The sequence below is a fragment of the Rhinopithecus bieti genome, unplaced genomic scaffold (assembly GCF_001698545.2).
Source record: "Rhinopithecus bieti isolate Rb0 unplaced genomic scaffold, ASM169854v2 scaffold_25304, whole genome shotgun sequence".
Classification (NCBI taxonomy): Eukaryota; Metazoa; Chordata; class Mammalia; order Primates; family Cercopithecidae; genus Rhinopithecus; species Rhinopithecus bieti.
The window spans coordinates 436,623-458,112 of record NW_016811568.1 but is presented as its reverse complement, the minus strand read 5'-3'; the positions used below and the strand labels follow the sequence as shown (position 1 = coordinate 458,112).

At 49.8% G+C, this 21,490-nt stretch overlaps 3 protein-coding genes across 8 annotated transcripts; 1 reads left to right on the top strand and 2 right to left on the bottom strand.

Annotated features, from left to right (window-relative positions):
* Window positions 1-1,128: 1,128 nt before the first annotated feature.
* Window positions 1,129-10,090, top strand: NDUFA6 (NADH:ubiquinone oxidoreductase subunit A6). Its single transcript, XM_017894113.1, is given in 4 exon segments — window positions 1,129-1,186; window positions 1,189-1,359; window positions 8,436-8,551; window positions 9,295-10,090. Coding segments are annotated over 4 exon segments (462 nt in total). The 5' UTR covers window positions 1,129-1,143; the 3' UTR covers window positions 9,427-10,090.
* Window positions 10,091-11,962: 1,872 nt separating this feature from the next.
* Window positions 11,963-15,682, bottom strand: SMDT1 (single-pass membrane protein with aspartate rich tail 1). Its single transcript, XM_017894107.1, has 3 exons — window positions 15,392-15,682; window positions 13,256-13,396; window positions 11,963-12,199 (listed from the first exon to the last, which is right to left on the bottom strand). Exons 1-2 carry the CDS (start codon window positions 15,575-15,577, stop codon window positions 13,259-13,261), a joined length of 324 nt encoding a protein of 107 aa, XP_017749596.1. The 5' UTR covers window positions 15,578-15,682; the 3' UTR covers window positions 11,963-12,199; window positions 13,256-13,258.
* Window positions 15,683-15,916: 234 nt separating this feature from the next.
* Window positions 15,917-21,140, bottom strand: PHETA2 (PH domain containing endocytic trafficking adaptor 2). 6 transcript variants are annotated; one of them, XM_017894102.1, is made up of 3 exons: window positions 21,056-21,140; window positions 19,731-19,812; window positions 15,917-18,389 (listed from the first exon to the last, which is right to left on the bottom strand). In XM_017894102.1, the coding sequence occupies exon 3, from the start codon at window positions 18,079-18,081 to the stop codon at window positions 17,302-17,304; it is 780 nt and encodes a 259-aa protein (XP_017749591.1). In that variant the 5' UTR covers window positions 18,082-18,389; window positions 19,731-19,812; window positions 21,056-21,140; the 3' UTR covers window positions 15,917-17,301. The 6 variants fall into 6 exon arrangements, with proteins under 6 accessions (XP_017749591.1, XP_017749594.1, XP_017749590.1 ...); XM_017894105.1 differs by having other exon boundaries at window positions 15,917-18,095; window positions 21,056-21,139; XM_017894101.1 differs by having other exon boundaries at window positions 20,990-21,074.
* Between the last annotated feature and the right edge of the window lie 350 nt (window positions 21,141-21,490).

Genomic DNA, 21,490 nt, shown 5'->3' with positions numbered 1-21,490 from the left:
AGTGTGTTACAACTTCTTAAGTCAGTACTGAGGTTCAAAAGCTTCCATTTTATTATTATGCTTTATAATTTATGTATGTTACGTGCTTCCTTTTTTATAGCTCACTTGAATATACACATACATTTTAGAAGATAATAAGGAAGAAAAAAGTATATCTGGTCCTTTAACCCTTCGAAATGGTAAAGTTTGGACTGGATGCAGGGGTAAGCTCAGTCCTGGCCCCTGGCTCTTCCCCAGTACTCACAGGTTCCTGTCAACTGCACCTTCAGAAAAAGACCGAGACTCTTAGGCAGGAGTCAGGCAGGTGGGGGGCGATCTGTCACGTGACCTAGACTCTGGGCCACCTGAGTTTCCTCACCTGTAAAACGGGGATGCTGACGGTACCTACCTGACCTGAGAGCGGAGAACACTGAGATATCTTGCCCGTGGCCTGCCCTGTGGTTAGCTGTTCTTTTTTCCTTGACACTTGTAGGTTCCTCTCGTTGGAAAACGCCAGCGAAGAGAGACACCCAGAATGGACGATCTAAGGTTCCTTCCAGCTTCCAAATTCTGGTCTGCTTTTCAGAGATCCAGGGCTCAGGATGCGAATGTGCCTGTCTACGATGGGGCTGCCGTTACAGCCTTCCTCCCGCGGCTCTGGAGACGCGCCGGCGCTTTGACACCTCTCCTGCGCTAAGGAAAAGTTGGTTTACAGAAAAATAAGTATACCCTGGCCCTGCAGAAAGCCGCCAGGCGGCAGGGCAAGCGCCACCGCAGTCCAGGCGCCATTATCTGCCTCAGCAGTTACCTCGGGGGCCCACCGCGAGGAGGTTCTTCGAGGCCTGCGCGTCCACGGACACTACCAGGGAGCATGGCGGGCAGCCGGATAGCAGGACGCTGACGGAAGCCCCGCAGTCGCTCGGCGTCCCCGGCTCCAGCTCACTACCCAGCTACCACCCTGCTGTCCGAGCGTCCCCTGGTGGCGACGCCGGCCCGTTAGCGCGACAGATACGTTAGTCCAAAGGCCAAGCGGCGCTTCTGTAGGTGAGCATGCGCAGCCCCCACCGTTCGCTCAGCCAGAGAGAGGCTTCCCAGCCAATCGGAGAGCCTTACAGTCATCCTCCCGCCCACCCAGCATACAGGCGGGGCATTTCTCCTCAGCCAATGAGAAAAGACATTCGCCCGCGGGTCGCACGCGCGGCTTGCAAGAGGCGGGGTTGTGGAGCGGATACTTTGGCAAGATGGCGGCGAGCGGCGTCCGCCAAGCTGCCTCTACCGCCAGCACCTTTGTGAAGCCCATTTTCAGTCGGGACATGAACGAGGCCAAGCGGAGGGTGCGCGAGCTCTACCGCGCCTGGTATCGGGAGGTGCCGAACACTGGTGAGAGGTAGCGGCTTACGTGGGGACCCGGAGGCCGCCGCTCAAGGTCGTAGTCGGCCCGACCGGGGTTTCTCATGGGCCGAGCTGAGGTCACCAATTTGGGCAGAGGCGATTGCGGGTGCTTCGGGAGAAGAGCGTCACCCGAGCCTACCATGGGCCGGACCCGGCGGCGGCGCCGTGGTCAGACCGGCCGTCCCCAGCGTTCGTATGGCGCCCTCGGAGCTTTGGTCTGTTTTGTCCCCCGCAATTGGCAGAAGGACGAGGACTGTCAGTGACACACTCACTTTGTGGGGGAGGCAGCGGAGGCACCGAGAGGCGAAGTGATGTGCCCAGGGCCCAGGCCGAGCCACTGGTGTACCTGGAACCCACAGTCTAGAGTTGCAGAGTGTAATTTAGATGTCCGTTGGATTTTTTGTTTTGTTTGTGAGAGTCTCGCTGTGTAGCCCAGCCTGGAGTGAAGTGGCACGATCTCGGCTCACTGCAACCTCTGCCTCCTGCGTTCAAGCGATTCTCCTACCTCAGCCTCCCGAGTAGCTGGGACTACAGGCGTTCGCTAGCACGCCGGGCTAATTTTTGTATCTTTAGTAGAGATGGGATTTCACCATGTTGGCCAGGCTGGTCTCCAACTCCTGACCTCAAGTGATCTGCTGGCCTTGGCCTCCCAAAGTACTGGGATTACAGGCGTGAGCCACTGCGCCCGGCCTGACTCGGTGTTTTCACATGGCGCGTAATGCTAGTCGGAGAAAGAGGTGTTTTTTGTTTTTTGTTTTGTTTTGTTTTGTTTTTGAGACGGAGTCTCACTCTGTTGCTCAGGCTGGAGCGCAGTGGTGCGATCTCGGCTCACTGCAAGCTCCGTCTCCTGGGTTCTCGCCATTCTCCTGCCTCGGTCTCCCGAGTAGCTGGGATTACAGGCGCCCGCCACCACGCCCGGCATATGTATTTGTATTTTTAGTAGAGACGGGGTTTCACCGTGTTAGCCAGGATGGTCTCGATCTCCTGACCTCGTGATCCGCCCGTCTTGGCCTCCCGAAGTGTGAGAAAGAGGTGTTTTTGAGTGAGCTGGAGCATGGTGCCACTCCTCAGGGCTGTCGAGTCCCTGCTTGTGTGTGTGTGAAGAGGCGGTAGAATGTGGTGGTTAGGAGCATGAACTTGTATCCAGGCGCTGCCCTCAACTAACTATGTGACGTTGGGCCGGTTATTTCATCTGTTCCTGTTTCTTTATCTTTAAAATGGGAATGATAATTCCTTCTTCAGAAAGTTACTGTATTAAGTTAAAATATCTAGAGTGCTTAGAACAGGGCTTGGTGCATATTTAACTCATTAAATATTAGCTGCTGCCATTGTTTTTGTTGTTATTTTTTTTATTTATAGGGCTTACCTTAGCAGCAGCTTCCAAGCAGAACCCGGTTCTTTGACATCTGAGAACCGTCTCTGCTCCACAGAGTCCCTGTCCTCAAGCTGACTTTTGGAAAAATTGCTACTGACCAGAACTTAAACCCACGCGATACTAGAGAAGGAGAAACTTGACTGATCCGCTGGTTCAGGGACTGCAAATTCAGATGCCTTCAAGGGCAGGCAGATAAAAGATGTGTGTGGGGAGCGACAGTAGCAGTGTTTATGTGTATGTGTGTGTGTTTTGGGGTGGTGCATTCCAGTTCAGAAGTTTGAAAACATAATGTTTGCCTGGCAGAATACTTCTAGGAGTACCCAGAACCCTCTCTGGTTGCAGGAGGAAGGTGCTGGGGGAAGGAGGACCACATTCAAAAAGGGTGGCTTGTGAAGGGTAGATCAGTGGCCAAGTAGAAGACAGAACCCAGGTATCCTGACTCTGAGAATCCAGCTCTTTCTAAACCATCCCCTCCCAAGACCTTCCCTCAAATTCTGTTTTGGGAAGAAAGTCCTAAAGTCAGAAGGGTCTTGAGAGGAGGAAAAGAAGGCAGAGGGTTACAGGAGCCTAAAGAGCAAGGGAAGAGGAGAGAAAAGAAGGGGTCAAGGAGTGTGCATCCCTATGGGGAAGATCAGTGATCTGTAGCTGGCCAGTTACTCAGACCTGTGCCACATGGGTTTTATGGTATCCATCATCAGGACTCCAGCTGAGGATTCAAATCAAGGAAGGGGAAAATAGTGTCAATAACTTAGAACAGCCTGAGTATTAATAAACGTAAAATTTTAAGTATTTAATGAAAAAAATAGTATTGATAACTCTTTTTTTTTTTTTTTTTTTTTTTGAGACAGTCTCGCTCTGTCTCCCAGGCTGGAGTGCAATGGCACGATCTCGGCTCACTGCAACCTCCGCCTCCTGGGTTCAAGTGATTCCCCATGCCTCAGCCTCCCAAATAGCTGGGATTATAGGCGCGCGCCACCACACCTGGCTAACTTTTGTATTTTTAGTAGAGATGGGGTTTCACCATGTTGGCCAGGCTGTCTCGAACTTCTGACCTCAGGTGATCCACTGGCCTCGGCCTGCCAAAGTGCTGGGATTACAGGCATGAGCCACTGTGACTGGCTGATAACTAACATTTATTGAAATGCTTACATATGACTCAGCACTATGACTTATTTTAGGGTGGGCTCTAATAGCTTCCTCTTGCCTTGTAGATGAGAAAACTGAGGCACATAAATTTGTCTCAGATGACATCGTTAGGAAGTAGGCAACCTGTAAACCCCTAATACCCGGCTCTTAGCTTCTACTGCAGTTTTCCCTGAATCTCCCAGGGCCCAGTTTTGCATGGGAGCACAGGGATAGAACTGCCTTTGAATCCTTCCTTTGAAAAAATATGACATGCTGTTTGCTGGCCGTAAGATAACAGGAGACTTTCTATAGAAACGGTTCATTCATTTAATTTCCATTTCATTAAGTATCTGTTGTACTTCAGAGTCAGTACTAGATGCCTAGAGAGATACAAAAATGTATAAAACACAACCCTACCTTCAGGGGTCTGATGGTCTAATCTTATGGTCTAGTCTATTTTAGGCATTTAACCAGATAATTAAACCCAAGGTATTATAGAGGTATGGGGGAAAAAGTGTGACAGTTTTAACAGCCAGGATTTGGATCATGCTTTACAAGGTGTCACTTGATTTTTCACTATATTCCTGTAAAAGAATTAGGTTAGAGTTTATTTTCTTTCCTATTTTTTTAGATGAGATGACAGGCTAAGGAGGCTGTACCCCAGGCAAGATCATAATTTATAATGATCTGGAGACCTTACCCAGCTTATTTGACCCCTAATCCCACATTATTTTCCATTATACTATGCTGCCTTCCCATCTAAGAATACAGGCCTTGTGCCTTGTATGAATACAACCAAAATGAATTAGAGCAAATAACTGAGAGCAGTATCGGACTGTCCTTCCAAATCTGTCAGAGCCTTCTGGACTCACGAAAGCCTTAACAATAACTTCAGAAAAGCACACAGAGACTGTGGAAAAGTCACCTTCACCCAAAAAGGGTACTTCCTTTTGAGCCTCACAGATTTTTTCAAATTGAAATAGAAGTACTCAGGATTCAAAGAATAAGCCAGGAATTTGTGAGCTGAGAAAGAACAATTGGAACTGATTTACATCAGGGTTTCTCAACAGTGGCATGTGGGCTGGACGATTGCTGTGCAGGGCTGTCCCCTGCATCATAGGATGTTTAGCAGCATCCCTGGCCTCTACCCACAAGATGCCAGTAGCACCCACCCCATGGGTGTGACAACCAAAAATGCTTCCAGACACTACCAAATGTTCTGGGGGGCAAAATCGTTGCTGGTTTGCCACAGATTTAGACCGAGGAACGATTCAGTCTACGGCTAGGCTATTTCCATTTGCTTTTCTGCAGCCTTTCTCGCTGGTTGGGGGGTGCATTCAGAGTGCTGGGATGGGAGGAGGGAGCCTGGGACAGACCTATATGGAATTTGTCTTTCTAGAGACAAGGGTTCTTAATCTGAGGATGGGCACTCAAGGATCTGTAACCTCCTGAAACTATAAGTAAAATGTTGCATTTATGCATGTCAACATTTTGCTGACGAGAAGATTCATCACCCAGTGCCCTGCTGTGTAGTAGTTCAGGAGATCATGAGGAATGGGAGCTGATGGGCACAAGCTCCCGTAAGTATGCCCAGAGAAATCTTGTTTTTTCATTCCCAAAGTTGGTCAGGAATCTAAAATAAAAAATGCAGGAACGATAAGCACTGATAGTAGGGGAAGATTCCTCATAATCTCTTCCTTAAAAGAGCACTGGATTCTAGGCACACGTGTACCAAGGACAGGTTTGGTCAGGTGTGGTAGCTTACACTTGTAATCCCAGCACTTTGGGAGGCAGAGGCAGAAGGATCGCTTAAGCCCAGGAGTTCAAGACCAGCTTAGGCAATGTAGTGAGACGCCCGTCTCCACAAAAAACTAAAAAAGTATGGGCGCGATGGTGCGTGCGTGTAGTCTCAGCTACTGGGGAGGCTGAGGTGGGAGAATTGCTTGAGCCGGGAGGTCAAGGCTGCAGTGAGCCATGATCATGCCATTGCACTCCAGCCTGGGTGACACAGCAAGACCCTGTCTTAAAAAAATAATAATAAAATCCCAGATCCCATATTAGTTGGCATTTATTTTTGCATCTGTCTTCTTATTGTCCCTTTGTCTGCTCTTTACTGGAATTCCTAATATACCTTGGTGAACAGCTCTGTGGGAGGTAGAACTCAAATTAATAGTGTTTGCCAGTTTCCATGGTATAAATACTCCCACCATGATTGATTTTTAAGTGAAGTCAGTGTGGACGGATTTGGGAAGAGATGTATCACTGGCTCTCCATGAGAGCCTGCTCCAGCACACCCTGGACACTTACTTCTAGTGAATGATCCTCTGTCCTCTGTGGTGTTAACATTGACCTATCAAGCTGGGATGCCAGTTCTCCTAGTAGATTTCTGCTGTTGCTTTTTCCTTGGTTGGATCAGAAACTTTGTTTTCTTTGCAGCATGGCCTATGATATGTCCCTCAGCAGAGGCTTTATTTTTCTATCACTGTCACTAAGTTAGGAGTAAAAAGATTCAGGTGAGGTCCAGTGGCTCATGCCCATAATCCCAACACCTTTTGGGAGGTCAAGGATTGCTGGAAGCCAGGAGTTCCAGACCAGCCTGGGGAACATAGTGAGACCCTGCTTCTACAAAAAAAAAAAAATTTAAGGTTCAAACTTTATTGCTAATTCAATCAGAAAATGGCCTTCATCATTTTCAGAGCTGGTTATGATAGTTCTGTAGGCCAGGGTGAACATGTCACAGGAATGACCACAAGACAAGGTATTCCAAAGGAATACACTGGTTTCCTTCACTACAATGCTCATTCTAGCCTGGGAGCCTTGATATTGCTGTCCCCATAGCCTAGTATGCCTCTGTGTATCCCACCTACCACGCAAGACCCTGTTCATGACCCTGTCATCAACAAATCCACAGATGGCTGAGCATCCCAGGGGGTGGTAATGCATGTAACTGAAACCTAATTTTCAAAGGACATCCGTACGTCTCATCTGAAGTTCCAGGTTACTGAGTCTTTGTCACTATTTTAGGAGCTTAATCAGGGATTATTGAGTATTATGATTTTATGTTTATATTCATAGCTGGCTGTCCCTCCAGTCAGAATTTAACACCTAGACAAGTGGAGCAACATCTTAAACTTTGCTTCCTCCAAGTAACCTAAGATGGTATTAATTGCTTGTTGGATTGAAGCCTCCCTAACCTGCATAAACCCCTAGCAGTCTCCCTCAACTCAAAGTTTGTGTAGTACTTAACAGCCTAGGCCACATCATTTTACATTAATTTCAATCCTGTTTTCTTTTGCCGATTGTTCCATATAAAAATAATGCTGATGTCTATTGAGAGCTTATTCCATGTGAGGCACTATTGTGAGCATTTTGCATTGTCTCATGAAATCTCCACAAGAGCCCTGGAGTTATATGTGCTGTTACTGTCTTCATTTTATTGATAAATAAATACACTCAGCCAGGACAATGGCTCACGCATGTAATCCCAGCAACTTGCCAGGCTGAGAGGCAGGAGGATCACGGGGGCCCAGGAGTTCAAGGGTGCAGGTAGCTATGATAACACAGAGCAAGACCCTGTCTCCAAAAAAATAATTTTTTTTTTTTTTTGAGACAGTCTCACTCTGTCACCCAGGCTGGAGTGCAGTGGCACCATCTCAGCTCACTGCAACCTCCGCCTCCCGGGTTGAAGTGATTCTCCTGCCTCAGCCTCCCGAGTAGCTGGGATTATAGGCGCCCGCCACCACACCCGGCTAATGTTTGTATTTTTAGTAGAGATGGGGTTCGCCATGTTGGCCAGGCTGGTCTTGAACTCCTGACCTCAGGTGATCCACCCACCTCAGCCTCCCAAAGTGCTGGGATTACAGGCGTGAGCTACCGTACCCGGCTAAAAAAAATAATTTATAGGCACAAGAAAGTTAACTTACACAGGATCATATACCTAACAAAAGTTGGGATTTGAGGCCGGGCGCTCAAGCCTGAATTGCCAGCCTTTGGGATGGCGGGAAGACGGGTTGGATCAACGAGGTCAGGAGATACGAGACGCATCCTGGCTAAGCACGGGAAACCGTTCGTCTCTAAACTAAAAACATACAAAAAAAAAAACTAGCCGGAGCAATGTGGCGGCACCTGTAGTCCCAGTTCCTGCGGGCGGCTGAGGCTGCGCGAATGGCATAACTCCGGGCGGCGGCGCTTGCAAGTGCGCTGCGATCCGGCAACTGCACTCCAGCCTGGGTGATAGAGCAGAGACTGCCGTCTAACAATAAACCCAAAAAAAAAAAAAAAAAAGTTGGATTCTGAACCTAGTGTTGTTCAAACTCTTGAACAATGCTTTACTGCCTCTTCAAATTCAGTGGTCTTTTTCCCCAAACAAAATATAAGTTCCTTGAGAGCAAATGCCATGAATCACACGTCTCATCCTCAGGCACCTAGCCTAGGGTCAGGCTGATTTTTGGTGAAGGAATGAATGGGCGACCTGTATGTGTTCAGTGAGTATCCTTTGACTCTAGGTTTTAAAAACATGTTTTAACCATACAATTTCTACCCTGAGTCATGTTTTTCTCTCTAGTACACCAATTCCAGCTGGACATCACTGTGAAAATGGGACGGGATAAAGTCCGAGAAATGTTTATGAAGAATGCCCACGTCACAGACCCCAGGGTGGTTGATCTTCTGGTCATTAAGGTAACTGACCCTCCCTGACCAATTTAAAAGATCAGCCAACTTGTTCATTACTTCTCAGTCTTTCCAAATGAACATTTTGTCTCCAAGTTTAGAAAGCAGCTACTGGTTCAGCAGTGATTATTGCTGTATTTCAGAGAAATACTTGAACTTGGAGGTTATCATCTGGATAAATAGATAAGATTCATCAAGGCAACATCCACTGGGACTTGCATTTTATAACCAAAAAAAAAAAGGGGTTTGGGAGGAAAGTTTGAATTCTTCTTGAACCTCATCCCTAGAAGTTACCACTTCATCTGAATGCCAGTTTACAGCTGGAAGAGGCAGTTAGGCTGGTTATGAGTCCTGTATAAATGGGGTCAAATCCTGGGGCTGATTCTGTCCCCCTGGCCAGTCACATTAGCATCAATGGGAGCTTTAGCATAGACCAGTCAGTAACAGAAGAAATGATAAGCAGAAACATAAGCCAGTCAGGTTAGGTGGTCATGGGATAAGAGCCTGTTAACCTATATGTTTCTCCTCTTGGTACCAGTTAACCAGAGTTAAAGAATCTTTGAAAGGTCTCAGAAATCATTTACCTCAACCATCTGATTGTCCAGACATAGAAACTTTGCCCAGACAGAGTAGTTACTTGCCCAAGGTCATTCAACAAGTCCATGCTGAGCAGAGAATAGAATCCTGGCCTTCAGTGTCATATGCCTTCAACTTGACCACTGTGACTGCTGACCTCTCTCCTCGCTGTTCAGGGAAAGATGGAACTGGAAGAAACAATTAAAGTCTGGAAGCAGCGGACACATGTTATGCGGTTCTTCCATGAAACAGAAGCGCCAAGGCCAAAGGATTTCCTATCCAAGTTCTATGTTGGCCATGACCCATGAAATCACTCAGTGGAAAGGTGCATGTTGATATTATTTTAGAGCACAAATAAACTCACTATACGATGGTCACTTTGTGATAGAATTCCATTGATGAACCAATGTTCTGAAGCCTGTTTTTGCCTGAGCAAGTGGGGCTTTGGTATACACACCACCTGTTCTTTCCCTTTTCTTGAAATGTGGTGTTTGCTGTAAATTGGACTGAATTATTTTTCTCAGAACCTTGCATGTCAGTAAACAGGAAGGAAGGAGGCCATCTGTTCAAAAACTGTGACACTGGGCATGAGGCTGGATAACTTGTTAATGTAGTAGTTTCTACAGTCCCCATGATTAGACACCTTTGTGTCAGGGCACAGATATCCAAAATTAGCCAGCTCTTGCTGTCAGAGAGGGGTCAGAGCAGCACTAACAGGCGCAAAAGTAGAGCTGTCAAAATGGGCTAGTTTTCCTTGGGTTCTGAAGAAAATGGATGTGCAAAGGCTTGGCTCCACTACTTGTAACAAGCTCTAGCCCTTAAAATGAAATTAACTTCCTACTCAGGCACCCTGCTAGGTGCACAGCTATTCAATATACACACAGAGAACAGAAATATTCCTACTGTCTTTGCAAACTCTGGTGTACCTCTCAGTGGCAGGAGAATAAACATCAACCCTGGTTCAAGAACTGATCTGTTTGGATGGTAGTCTTCTCTCGTCCTTCCCAGGGCAATCCAAATGATAGAGAAGGGGGTTTGGAACCTATAGGTATGATCAGTGAGGATTCCCATACTTTTTTTTTTTTTTTTTTTTTTTTTTTTTAGGGGGGGGTCTCCCCTTTCCCCCGGCGGGTTTTTTTTTTTTTTTTTTTTTTTTTTGAGATGGAGTCTCGCTGTTGTTGCCCAGGCTGGAGTGCAGTGGCGTGATCTTGGCTCACTGCACCCTCCGCTTCCTGGTTCAAGTGATTCTCCCTGCCTCAGCCTCCCAAGTAGCTGGGATTACAGGCGTGGACCACCACATCCAGCTAGTTTTATATTTTTAGAAGAGACCGAGTTTCACCATGTTGGCCAGGCTGCTCTCAAACTCTTGACCTCAAGCAATCCACCCACCTTGGCCTCCCAAAGTGCTGGCGTGAGCCACTGCGCCCAGGCTGGTCTTGAACTTTGAGCTCAAGTGATCCTCCTGCCTCAGCCTCCCAAAGTGTTGGGACTACAGGCCTCAGCCATTGTGCATGGCCCCAAAACTTACGGCACCAATGATCCCTTTATATTTTCACCTTAGGAACCTGACGAGAAAACTCAAAAGTGTTTTTGTGTTCTCTCACTCAGTAACAATAAACATATAAGACTTCTGTGATCAAACGTATGAGGGTTTTTCCCCACACTAAGCAACCAGTCAGTTCTGCAGCAGACACCAGCTGGCTCTCCTCCAATTCTCTTCCAACACTATCTACCTGGAGATAGCATCAGATTCCACAGGTTTGGGGCTCAGTCCCACAAGATTGCTCCCACCCCCATTAGACAACATTCACAAGTCCAAGCCTCCAGCACTTCTGAGCTTCAAGTTGGGGTTCCCATGACCCCTTCTTTTTAATTTGCTGGAGCAGCTTGCAGAACTCGGGAACACTTAGGTCCATTTACTGGTTTATTATAAAGGATATCACAAAAAATACAGATGAAGAGATGCATAGGGTAAGGTATAGAAGGGGCATGGAGCTTCCAAGTTCTCTCCAGGCATGCCACTTTCCAAAGCCAAGTGTTCTGTTCTCCGAAAGCTCTCTGAACCTGTCTTCTTGGGCCTTTTATGGAGACCTCATTGGATAGGGATGATTGAAGCATGGACAACGGTGGAAAAATGGGAGTAGACAAAAGAGGCATAATCTAATACAGATGGAGTGGGGAAGTCCAACAAGGCCTGTCCACATTTCTTCCTCCCAGGTAAGGGGCAGAATCCCTTCTGAAATGGGGGTCTCATGACGTAAAATCAGACAAGGTAGGTCAGAGAATTCTTTTTATGGCCAACTTGAAGACAGGCAAAGGAAGATTATACTTTTAGTTTCTATGGCCTACCTTGAGGAGAAAAAGCAGCAGGTGAAAGGAGGTCAGGAGAAGGTCTGAGAAAGAGACTTGTTTTCTGAGGCCCGAAGTGCCCAACATTGTAACAAAAGCCTAAAACAAGGGCTTTGGGAGTTATAAGCCAGGAAATAGATGAAAACCTATATATATATATCCTCATATCACAGAACCCAAGTTTTGAATCATTCTAGTTATATTTAAGTAGTACGCTAACAAGCAGAGCGTACTACTTAAATGACTGGCACTGAACACAGAGTGTCATGAAGCTTTAGTTAGGCCGTGTAGCTTTCTTAAGGGAAAATGTGCAGTTTCTGTTGGGCTTTTGTAAACAATGAAAATTGTTCCCAGGCCCCCAGAATAGTTCACCGGGCTCCATTGCAGCCTGGATAGCCTGGGCCTATGTTTCTCTCATAAATAAAGGACAGCAGAGACAACCGCACCAACTAGAGCCTAGGCATACTGGGAACTTGCAGCAATCACTCAGTCACACACAGCTGATATTTATTATGTTTATTCATAATTTGCTTGTTTGTGCAGTGCTTAGTGGACAGCACATCTCAGGGAGCCTGCCAGAGCCTGGGGTGGGATATGGTCATGGACCATACAGGAAGCTTCACCAGACTGGGAGGCTGAGGGCCTTCCCTGAGCCCTTCTGCTGATAGGGAAGGCAGAGAAGCTGAGAGCATCACCATTTCTTCAGTTACTGCTTTCTCCTTTCTGTAATGCCTGGAAGAAAGGAAAGCAGCAGTGAACTGGGCAATAGAGTAGTCTTCCATCCGCAGACTGAAAGAATTCCACAAAGTGCTTCTATCAAACATGGCAGGAGAAAGGCAGCTTTGAGCACGTTTGATTGTTTATGCATATGTTAACTGGGCATTCACCACGGGCCAGGCACTGGGGGCCCAAATGTATAAAAACGTCTCCTGCCAGCAAGAAGCTCAGAGTCTAGTAAAATTTTGGTTTGAGTATGTTTAGACACATAATACCAAGTATTTGAAGAGATGTACTGGAGGTACTGGTTGCTCAGAGGAAGGAGTAGTCAACTTTCAAATGAAGGGAGGAAGGAAGACTTCAAAGACACTATAGAAGGTGTGGAATTAAGACCCAGAGCTCTCGGAAACAGTCTTCCATGTGGGAGGAACAATGAGCCAATGTTTGGGGGTGGGTATGAGTGTGAAAACTCAAGAAATGGTGAATACTAGGAATCGGTGTGTGGCTGGAAATATGGAAGATGAGACTGGAATAAGGTGTGTGACCAGATTATGGCAAGCCTTGAATGCCAGGCTAAGGAGTCAGGAGTGTCCTCATCTTTGACAGTAATGCCATGAAGCACATATTAGAGCACATGAAGTCGGCTGGGCGCAGTGACTCACACCTGTAATCGCAGCACTCTGGGAGGCCGAGGTGGGTGGATCACCTGAGGTCGGGAGTTTGAGACCAACCTGACTAACATGGAGAACCCTGTCTCTACTAAAAATACAAAATTAGCGGGGCATGGTAGCGCATGCCTGTAATCCAAGCTACTCAGTAGGCTGAGGCAGGAGAATCGCTTGAACCTGGAAGGCAGAGGTTGCAGTGAGTCGAGATCATACCATTGCACTCCAGCCTGGGTAACGAGCGAAACTCCGTCTCAAAAAACAAACAAAAAACATTAGCCACCAAGTGGGTAAATTCATTAAAGCTTCTGCCCTTAGTGTCCAAATGCTGCTACCAGGCCAGACTGCATCACAGACAGATGCTCCACCCTGCTTCCTCGTCCATCTAGGGTAAAGCAAGTCTTACCTGTTAGTCATCATCATCGTCATCCTCTGGAACAAAAATGTCATGTTCCTCAAGTAGAGCGGCAAAGTTCTTGCTAATGAGTGTCCCGACATAGAGAAAGGGGATCACAATGGAGAACACACGGAGAAGGCCAAAGGACATCTGCAGAGGGTCAGAGTGGCAGCTGTGAGCTCCAGAGCCCACTCTGGCAGGACCAAAGAAGACCTGGCCCTCTCACGGACAGACCCTCCTGTGGACCTCAGACCCATCATAAGCAACTTGATTTTAAAATCCTTGGAAAAATTCAGGGCAAGAAAAGTAATTAGAAAAGGAGAGGGCCAGGCGGGGTGGCTCACACCTGTAATCCCAGCACTTTGGGAAGCCAAGGTGGGTGGACCACCTGAGGTCAGGAGCTTGAGACCAGCCTAGCCAACATGGTGAAACCCCGTCTCTACTAAAAATACAAAAAATTAGCCCAGCATGGTGGCGCACGCCTGTAATCCCAGCTACTTGGGAGGATGAGGCAGGAAAATTGCTTGAACCCAGGAGACAGGGGTTGCAGTGAGCCAAGATTGCACCATTGCACTCCAGCCTCAGCAACAGAGTGAGGCTCTGTCTAAAAAAAAGAAAAAAGGCCAGGCGCAGTGGCTCATATCTGTAATCCCAGCACTTTGGGAGGCCAAGGCAAGCAGATCACAAGGTCAGGAGTTCAAAACCAGCCTGGCCAACATGGTGAAACCCCATCTCTACTAAAAATACAAAAAATTAGCCGGGTGTGGTGGTACACGCCTGTAGTCCCAGCTACTCAGAAGACTGAGGCAGAAGAATCACTTGAACCCGGGAGGCGGAGGTTGCAGTGAGCCGAGACTGTGCCACTGTACTCCAGCCTGGGTGACAAAGTGAGATTCCATCTCAAAAAAAAAAAAAACAATAATAAAAAGGGATAAGGTGACTGTTATGGCCATCAAAGTGGATGAAAAGTCCACTGCAAAGAAAAGTCTAAGCCACCCTAGACATCTAAAGTTAGGACACAGCCTGCTAATTACTTTAAATCCCTACAGGCAGACGGGTGCACCAGTACTAGGAGGGCCAGACTACGGTGAGCTCTACCTGAACACGAAATACACGAAAACCGCTGACAGAAACATGTACACTGAAGGGATATTCTATACAGTTCATTAAGTAACAAGTTCCCTGATGCCTGAGAAATTTTGATTTAAAAATTTTAGAAACAGATGTATTTGAAACTGGGCATGTATTTACACTCAAAGACTATTTAGATGGATTGGGAGAATGTCAGTAAAATCTCAGCAACGTTTCTCTCGTATTCCTGGAATTTTAAAAAAAGTTTTTTCCAACTGTTTTGATAAGGCAGGTCTTTCCCAACATGGACCTGCAGTCAACTGTGTGAGTTAGCATAGGCCAGACTAGCTTTAAGAGAATGTTTTCTTAACTCCCACACCACAAGGCCCTGCAGTGCTAAAGCAAACTTTTGCTGGATATAAGGGACTGTTTTCGTTTTCCCTAGAAAAACGCAAGCATGTGACAGCGTTCAGTGTTGGAAAAAGATAGAACCTGATGGGGACGGTACCAGGAAGAAACCCGGATGCTGCGGCCTCAGCGATGGCCTTGGATACTAACTTCACCGCTCTAGCCCGATTGTTCATTTGAAAAACCGTGATTTTAATAATTCCCTGTACATCTGTCAGGACTGTAAATCACATGAATACTAGGTGACAACTCATAAAAAGATGAGGCCCGTCCCACGTACCCTTTATTTACAGAGTCCTTTCGCAATTCATATTTCATCCCATAAACTAGGAGACAGGCAAGGCAGAGATTACAGGACTGGTCTAAGCTGGAAGCACACGGCCTAGTCTTCTGACTCCAGAGGAGCAGAGCACCCCACCTCTCAGGACAAGCTAATGTGAAAAGCCATCTTCCCCTCAGCGTTTTCCCCCCATCTTCTGTCTACCTACCATTTTCTACACACCTGTCAAAATTAGCAACTCATTAGCGTATTTATTCTTGGTCCGCCTTCCAGTCTAAGGTTATCGTTATGATTGGCCTTGGCTCCCGTCACTCAGCGCCGCCCTCACGCACTCCCCACAATGATTGGCCTCAGCCCCTTCGCCCCGTCTCCAGGCAGACACTCACTTTCACCGGTTTGGGCAAAATGGCGCCGCTGCGGGTAACGATGACTGACCTCGACGGTACCAGGCTCTGGCCTAAGCCACTCCGTGCGGCGGCGACATCGCCATCTTTCCTCAAGCTAGGCCCGCTTCGGAGAGCCCCGGACCTGACTGGTGCCAGTGCTAGCCAGCGAGCCGCTCCGGACGCCATACCCCCAGCTCCGCCCCTCACCCGGGCACCCAGACCCCACCGCCCGGCCCTGGTGCCGCCCTCGGGAAGAACACCGCCCGAAGCCTCGCGAGACTTTGAGGAGCACACGAGAAGCCCAGCCCTCCCATTCGTGCAGTGCTGGCGGCTCCTGGGGCGGTGGGAGGTGTTTGTCACTGGCCGGCGTGGTAACGTCACGAGAGCAGCGGCGCCGCCCCAGCTCCCTACGTCCTCGTCCTCCGGGGCGGGGCCGCGGTCCTGGATCCCGCACCAAGGACGGCACGGTAGCCAGAGCAGGACTTAACGGCCGGCTGTGGAAATAAACCCAGGGAGACGAATGAGTAATAATGAAAAAGCTTTACTAGTGTTTTAACCGCGTACAAAACACTGTAGCAATAAGAGAAGGGCCCGTGTTATCTGTGCTTCAACAAAATGCAGTGGCTGCGGAGCTTCCAGGCAGGGCTGGGGAACAGGCCGGGCGCCCGCCCTGGGCGCATCTCCGCCTCCTGCGGGTAAGAGGCTCCGAGCGTCCCCCTTAGGCCTAGTTGGGTGCGGGTCAGTCCTGCCCAAGGCCCCAGTGAGGGGAGCCGAGGCTAGGAAGGGGCAAGTTTTGTGTGTTTGGGAGGGGGTGTCTCCTCCCGGCCTCTGCGTCTTCCCCCTGGGGCGTCAGTCTGGTCAGGCTCTGGTGACCCAGCCGCTTTGCCTCCCAGAACACTAGAAAAATCACGCTCGATGTTGGGAAGAGTAGCAAGGAAAGGTCCTGGCAGGTACACTCTGGGTGACAAACAGGGCTATGAGAGTTTCCAGGTGGTTTCTCGAGCAACTTCAGTTTACCGGAGCCCAGCCAGGAGAGAGAATTTTAGCACAGGAAACGGAATCCCGTGTCCAAACTCCTAGAATACCCAGGACTGAGAACCAAAGCAACAAACTTTACCTAGGGAGCCACGCTGCCTACCCACCTCTTCTTTAACCCCTCACTTGGCAGCTCCAGGAGTTGGCTGCTGAAGACAGAGTACAGGCGGGCATTTCGTTGACATAAAAAAGCTACAAGCCCCTTCTGGGGCAAGGTCCAGCACCATCTGTTAACAGGGGAGCCGGGGAGAAAGGATGGGACCCCAACACTCTGAGCAGAATAAATCTCTCTTCACTGGCCAAAGACCCTCTGCCTCAAAGGGCCCTACCCAAACTGCTGAGTGAGGATCCCCAGTCTTCCCACCCCTCTCAGGAAGAGCTGGGTCCCAGAAACTCCTGTGACACAATAAATCCACTTTCTCTGACAGTGTCAGAGCCTCAAGCCAATACTGCAGCCTATCTCGGATTTAAATGCACACGAGACTCCGCAGGTTGGAAATTATGGCTCCAGAGCCTGGTGTATAGGTCAAAGGTAGGGCAAGCCTGTGACACTCTCAGGTGACATTTCCCACTTCCTTCATTTCATTAACATCCCCTGGGAGGGGCCAGTCAGGCCAGTGAAGTCAGGAGATTGGGGTCTTGCTCTGTGGCGTCCATGTCTCCTTTCCTCTCTGGACCTCAGGAAATAAAGAGGATGGAAGGAATGGTCCCTCAGTCCCTTCCAGACACATGGGTGGATCTGGAATCTGGAGAATGCCTAAATAGCAGGAAGGAGAGAACCCATGTCCCCTCCCAAAACACAACGTTGGAAATGGGTAAACATTTAACTCCTGAAAAAGAACTCGCCCTGGTTTCCTGACTCAAAGGGTGCAGACTTAGGGCTTATCCTGTTCCTCACATTTTGGCTGGCTCCTCTGGGCCCTCTGCTGCCAACACTGCCGCAGCTCCACGATCTCCTGGCCATACCAGTCATGCAGGGTAGAGAAGCAGGAGGTCTCAGGGGACACAGGGCTCTGCCCCCTGCCTAGGAGAAGGCTGGCAGGGCCCTGCAGCTCCCACTCAGCCAACCCCTGCCCTGAAGACCTGCTGCCCGCTTCTTCAACCAAGCCCACGGGGCTGCTGTCCTTGGAGAGGGAGTGGCCATTCTCCAGGCCCGCAGATCGGTGGTTAGGAGCCTGGGGCTTACAGCGGCTGGCAACAGACTTCCAGGATGAGCGGCGTTGCAAAGCGAGGCTCTGGCGTGCGTCCTGCAACTGGCTCTCCAACTCACGTACCACCAGGCGCATGTAGCCAAAGCTTGCCCGAGACAGCGCCTTCACCCAGGCCTCCTGGGCCGCCGGCCCTTCTGCGGCCAGCAGGTGTGGGCGCACTCCAGGGGCATCAAAGCAGATGGCAAAGGCAAACTCCTCAGGCACGGGAGCCTCAGCCAGCTCCACTGTGCAGCCTTCCAGCACCACCAGGCTCAGCGGGGCCCGGCCCTCGCGACTCTCAAAGGAGAACAGCAGGTTGCCCTTGAGGACAAACCAGCATCTTCGGCCAGTGCCACTAGGGGTCGATGGGGTCCCTGGGCCCCCCCAGGTGCGCAGGAAGCCCGTGTGGTCTGCTGGGGAGTCGCTGAGTGCATAGTGGGCTACACTCCTTTCATTCAGCTTCATGGCTCCCACAGGAACTGTGAGGCAAGAGAGATGGCCGCGGATCAGAGAGGGAGGTGGTTCCGTGCCCCACTGGGGAAGAGCACTGGCTCCGGAGGCGACCTGGACCCCAGCCCTGGGGCTCCTACTTGCTTGCTGTGTCCGTAAGGCCCCTAAAGTCTCCTGAGAAGTGGGCTCGTCTTTCCTTCTTTTTCTCTCAAAGGGATGTTGTGAGGATCATGCAAAAAAAAAACTGGACATTGGCGGACTTGGAGAAAAGAATAACAAGATTGCATCAGACAGGAGGCATGGCAGGACCTGGGCAGGGCTTTCTAAAATCCAAAGAAACAGGCGTCAGCTGAGCTGAAATGGACCCCAGACCCATCGAAACCACTGTGCTTAAACTATTCCCTGATCTGGGGTCCTCTCAACTCCCAACTCTGAGGCCAAGCTTCCAGGGTTTCCATGACCCTCCTGGGCCTCTACTGGCCTCTTATTTGCATATAGCAGTTGAATCTTATTGACCTAAAGGCAGAAGCTGAGGCACAAAATATAACTTTAAAGAGTTTACTTGAGTGAAAATAAGGACAACTGCCCAGAACAAACGTCTAAGTTGCCGTGGGGTGTGCTGCATTGGGCCTTTCCTACAAGCAAGTTTTTATAGGCAGAAGGGGGCAAGGATGACAAAGTTGTTTGGCATGAATTCTCCTTGGTTTATAGAAATAACATTGATTGGCGGGGTGCGGTGGCTCACATCTGTAATCCCAGCACTTTGGGAGGCCGAGGTGGGTGGATCACCTGAGCTCAGGAGTTCGAAACCAGCCTCGCCAACATGGTGAAACCCCATCTCTAAATACAAAAATTAGCCGGGCACAGTGGCAGGTGCCTGTAATCCCACCTGCTCGGGAGGCTGAGGCAGGAGAATTGCTTGATCACAGGAGGCAGAGGTTGCAGTGAGCTGAGATTGTGCCATTGCACTCCAGCCTGGGTGACAAGAGAGAAACTCCATCTCAAAAAAAAAAAAAAGAAATAATATTGATTAGTGATTGGCTATATATTGTTGAACTATAGGGTAAGAACTGTAGGGTGTCCAGTGTACAACATTTTATGGCTACTTGGTGTCCCTCTAGAGCCACGTAGCAAGTGGCTTCAAGAGGTAATTCTTGATCCTTCTGTAGTTCATGAGTGTGATGATTGGGTGTTCACGTGCATGTGTGAACCGTGCCACCCTTGAACCTTGTTACCATGTGGGCACATTACCGATCTGACATGAAGAAAAGAAAATAAAAAAGTAAAAGAGATAATTCTTTAGCTCAAGGGAGGAGTAAGACTTGACAGCTGTTGCATTTCAATATGTCTGGGCCTGATTATTTAAAGGGGCTCCAGTTCCTCAGATAAAACATTATTTTTCTCTCTCAATATGCAGCCTTCAGGGCCAGATGGGGACCTACTCTGTAAACAAAGAGTGTAGCATAAACCCAGGGTACAGCTGAGAAGATCTAACCATAACCATTGAATGTGGGTGCCCCCAGGATCATGAACGGCACTTAGTCCAACTGTCCTTACTCATGGAAAACCAAGGCCCAGCGCAGGGAGGGGAACTTGCCCAAGGTTACATGACCGATGAGATGCAGAGCTTCGTCTCCCAAATCCCTCACACTGTACCCACTTACCAGCAGGGCTCACTGGGGGAGGGCAGGGACCTCTTGTCTGGCCACACAGCTCAGCCCTTGGACCACCTAGTTCCCAAAGAGCCTGCAAAACAATTCTCAAGCCCAGTCAGCTTATCCCAAAGAATGAGAACTCCTACTCCACCTTCGAGGCCTAATGAAACCACAGCCTCCACCAGGAAGCCTTCCGTGACCCCTGAGAATCCCCCCACCCATCTACCCAGCCAGGAACCCCTGAGCAGCTTAAGGGGCTGGGTCCCCTTTTCTTGACCTTTACTCTTCAGACCCCAGCTCCCTGCCTGAGTCCAGGTCAGAGCTACATGTGCCCTCATGGTTCCTAGCTTTTCCCTTCTAGCATTTCCCACTCAGTTTCTTTGTGGCTTTAACTGAAGTCACCTAATCTGGGAGGCCTTGCATGATCACCGTATCATCTAAGGTGGCTCTGACCACCAGGGTGGCCTGACGTAAGGTCATCTGACCAGTAGACCCCCCATTTCTGGTTTCCTTCATCTCACGACGATGTCATTTGTGTTTACAGCACTGTTCCCAGCCCCAGAATGTCTAGGGTGGGGCTCGGCTAAGTTCCCAGGAGAACCCCAATATCCAGCACTGTGCAGGGCTCAGAGAGGCCCTCAGGAGGGATCTGTTGAATTAATGGGAATACATCAGTGGAGAAATCAAAGTCTCCCACCCTCCCGGAGCCTACAGTCCCACAGGGAGAAACACACTGTAGGCAAACAAAATAAATACTAATAAATTAATGAAAGAATAATTAGTGAAATAAGAGGTACCAAAAGGACCGGTAATGCTAAGGGTTATGGAGAAAAACAAGTCAGATCCCTGGATGGGGAGAGAGGCCATTCCAGTAGGGGTGGCCCAGGAAGTGGAAGGAGGAGATCACAGATGTTTGCCAGAGGAGTGACCTCACTGGGGGTCCTGGGCCCGGCACTGGGGCACACCGAAGGGGTGGGCAGCCCGTGAGGCCATGCCCCCTCCCCTCTCCCGCCTCCGGGGAAGGGCGCTCCCTCCTCTCCACCAGTAGGGGGGTCAGGCCGCCCGCACACCCGGCCTCCCGCCTGCCCCGGCGTCTTCCTGGATTCTTTTGTTGGACGAGAGGCGAGCTGGGGGTGCGAGACCGCGGTGCCAGTGGCCACTGCGGGGATCCCCAACCCGGCTGTCGCCCTAAACAGGGGTCATCTCGGTCAGGGTCTCCCTGGCTACCGCCTCGGTTTCCCCGTCCTCGTGTCGGGGCTGTTACCCACCACGTCCCCGCGGCCACGCCTTCCCTGGGGCCACTTCCTCCCGGAGCCCGCCAGGTCCACTCTCACCTCCCGCCGCCGATCGCACCGAAGCCCAAGAGGGCGATCTCGACTCGAGACCCCTCGCCTCCGCCTGGGCTGCAACGTGGCCGCGGGAGCTGGGAGACCCCGCCCGGGAGGCTGGAGTTACCGCCCCTCCCCGCCCAGTATTCACCCGGCCCGGGATCTCCGAGGCGGCCTCGGGATCTGCGAGGGCGGGAAACTGAGGCCCGAGAGGGCGTTGAACTGCCCGAGCCACAGAACTGGTCGGTGCCGGTGGCCTCGAACCCAGAGGTTCTCAGATGGTCCGCGGGCCTCGGACCCATCGTCCGGAAAACTCAGTCCATCTCTTCCTCTCTGGTCCCCCCTCTCCCTGCTAGGCCTGCTTCCGGGGCAGAGCCAAACCACAGACGTCTCGCTCTGGGCACCTCCTAAGGGTGGGCTCCTACACAGCCTGCGAGGGCC

Coding starts and splice junctions, on each gene's coding strand:
- SMDT1 (XM_017894107.1), bottom strand. CDS start 15,577: ATGGCGTCCGGAGCGGCTCGCTGGCTAGCACTGGCACCAGTCAGGTCC. Junction 13,397..15,391: donor TTTTGCCCAAACCGGTGAAA/GTGAGTGTCTGC, acceptor GACCCTCTGCAG/ATGTCCTTTGGCCTTCTCCG.
- PHETA2 (XM_017894102.1), bottom strand. CDS start 18,081: ATGAAGCTGAATGAAAGGAGTGTAGCCCACTATGCACTCAGCGACTCC.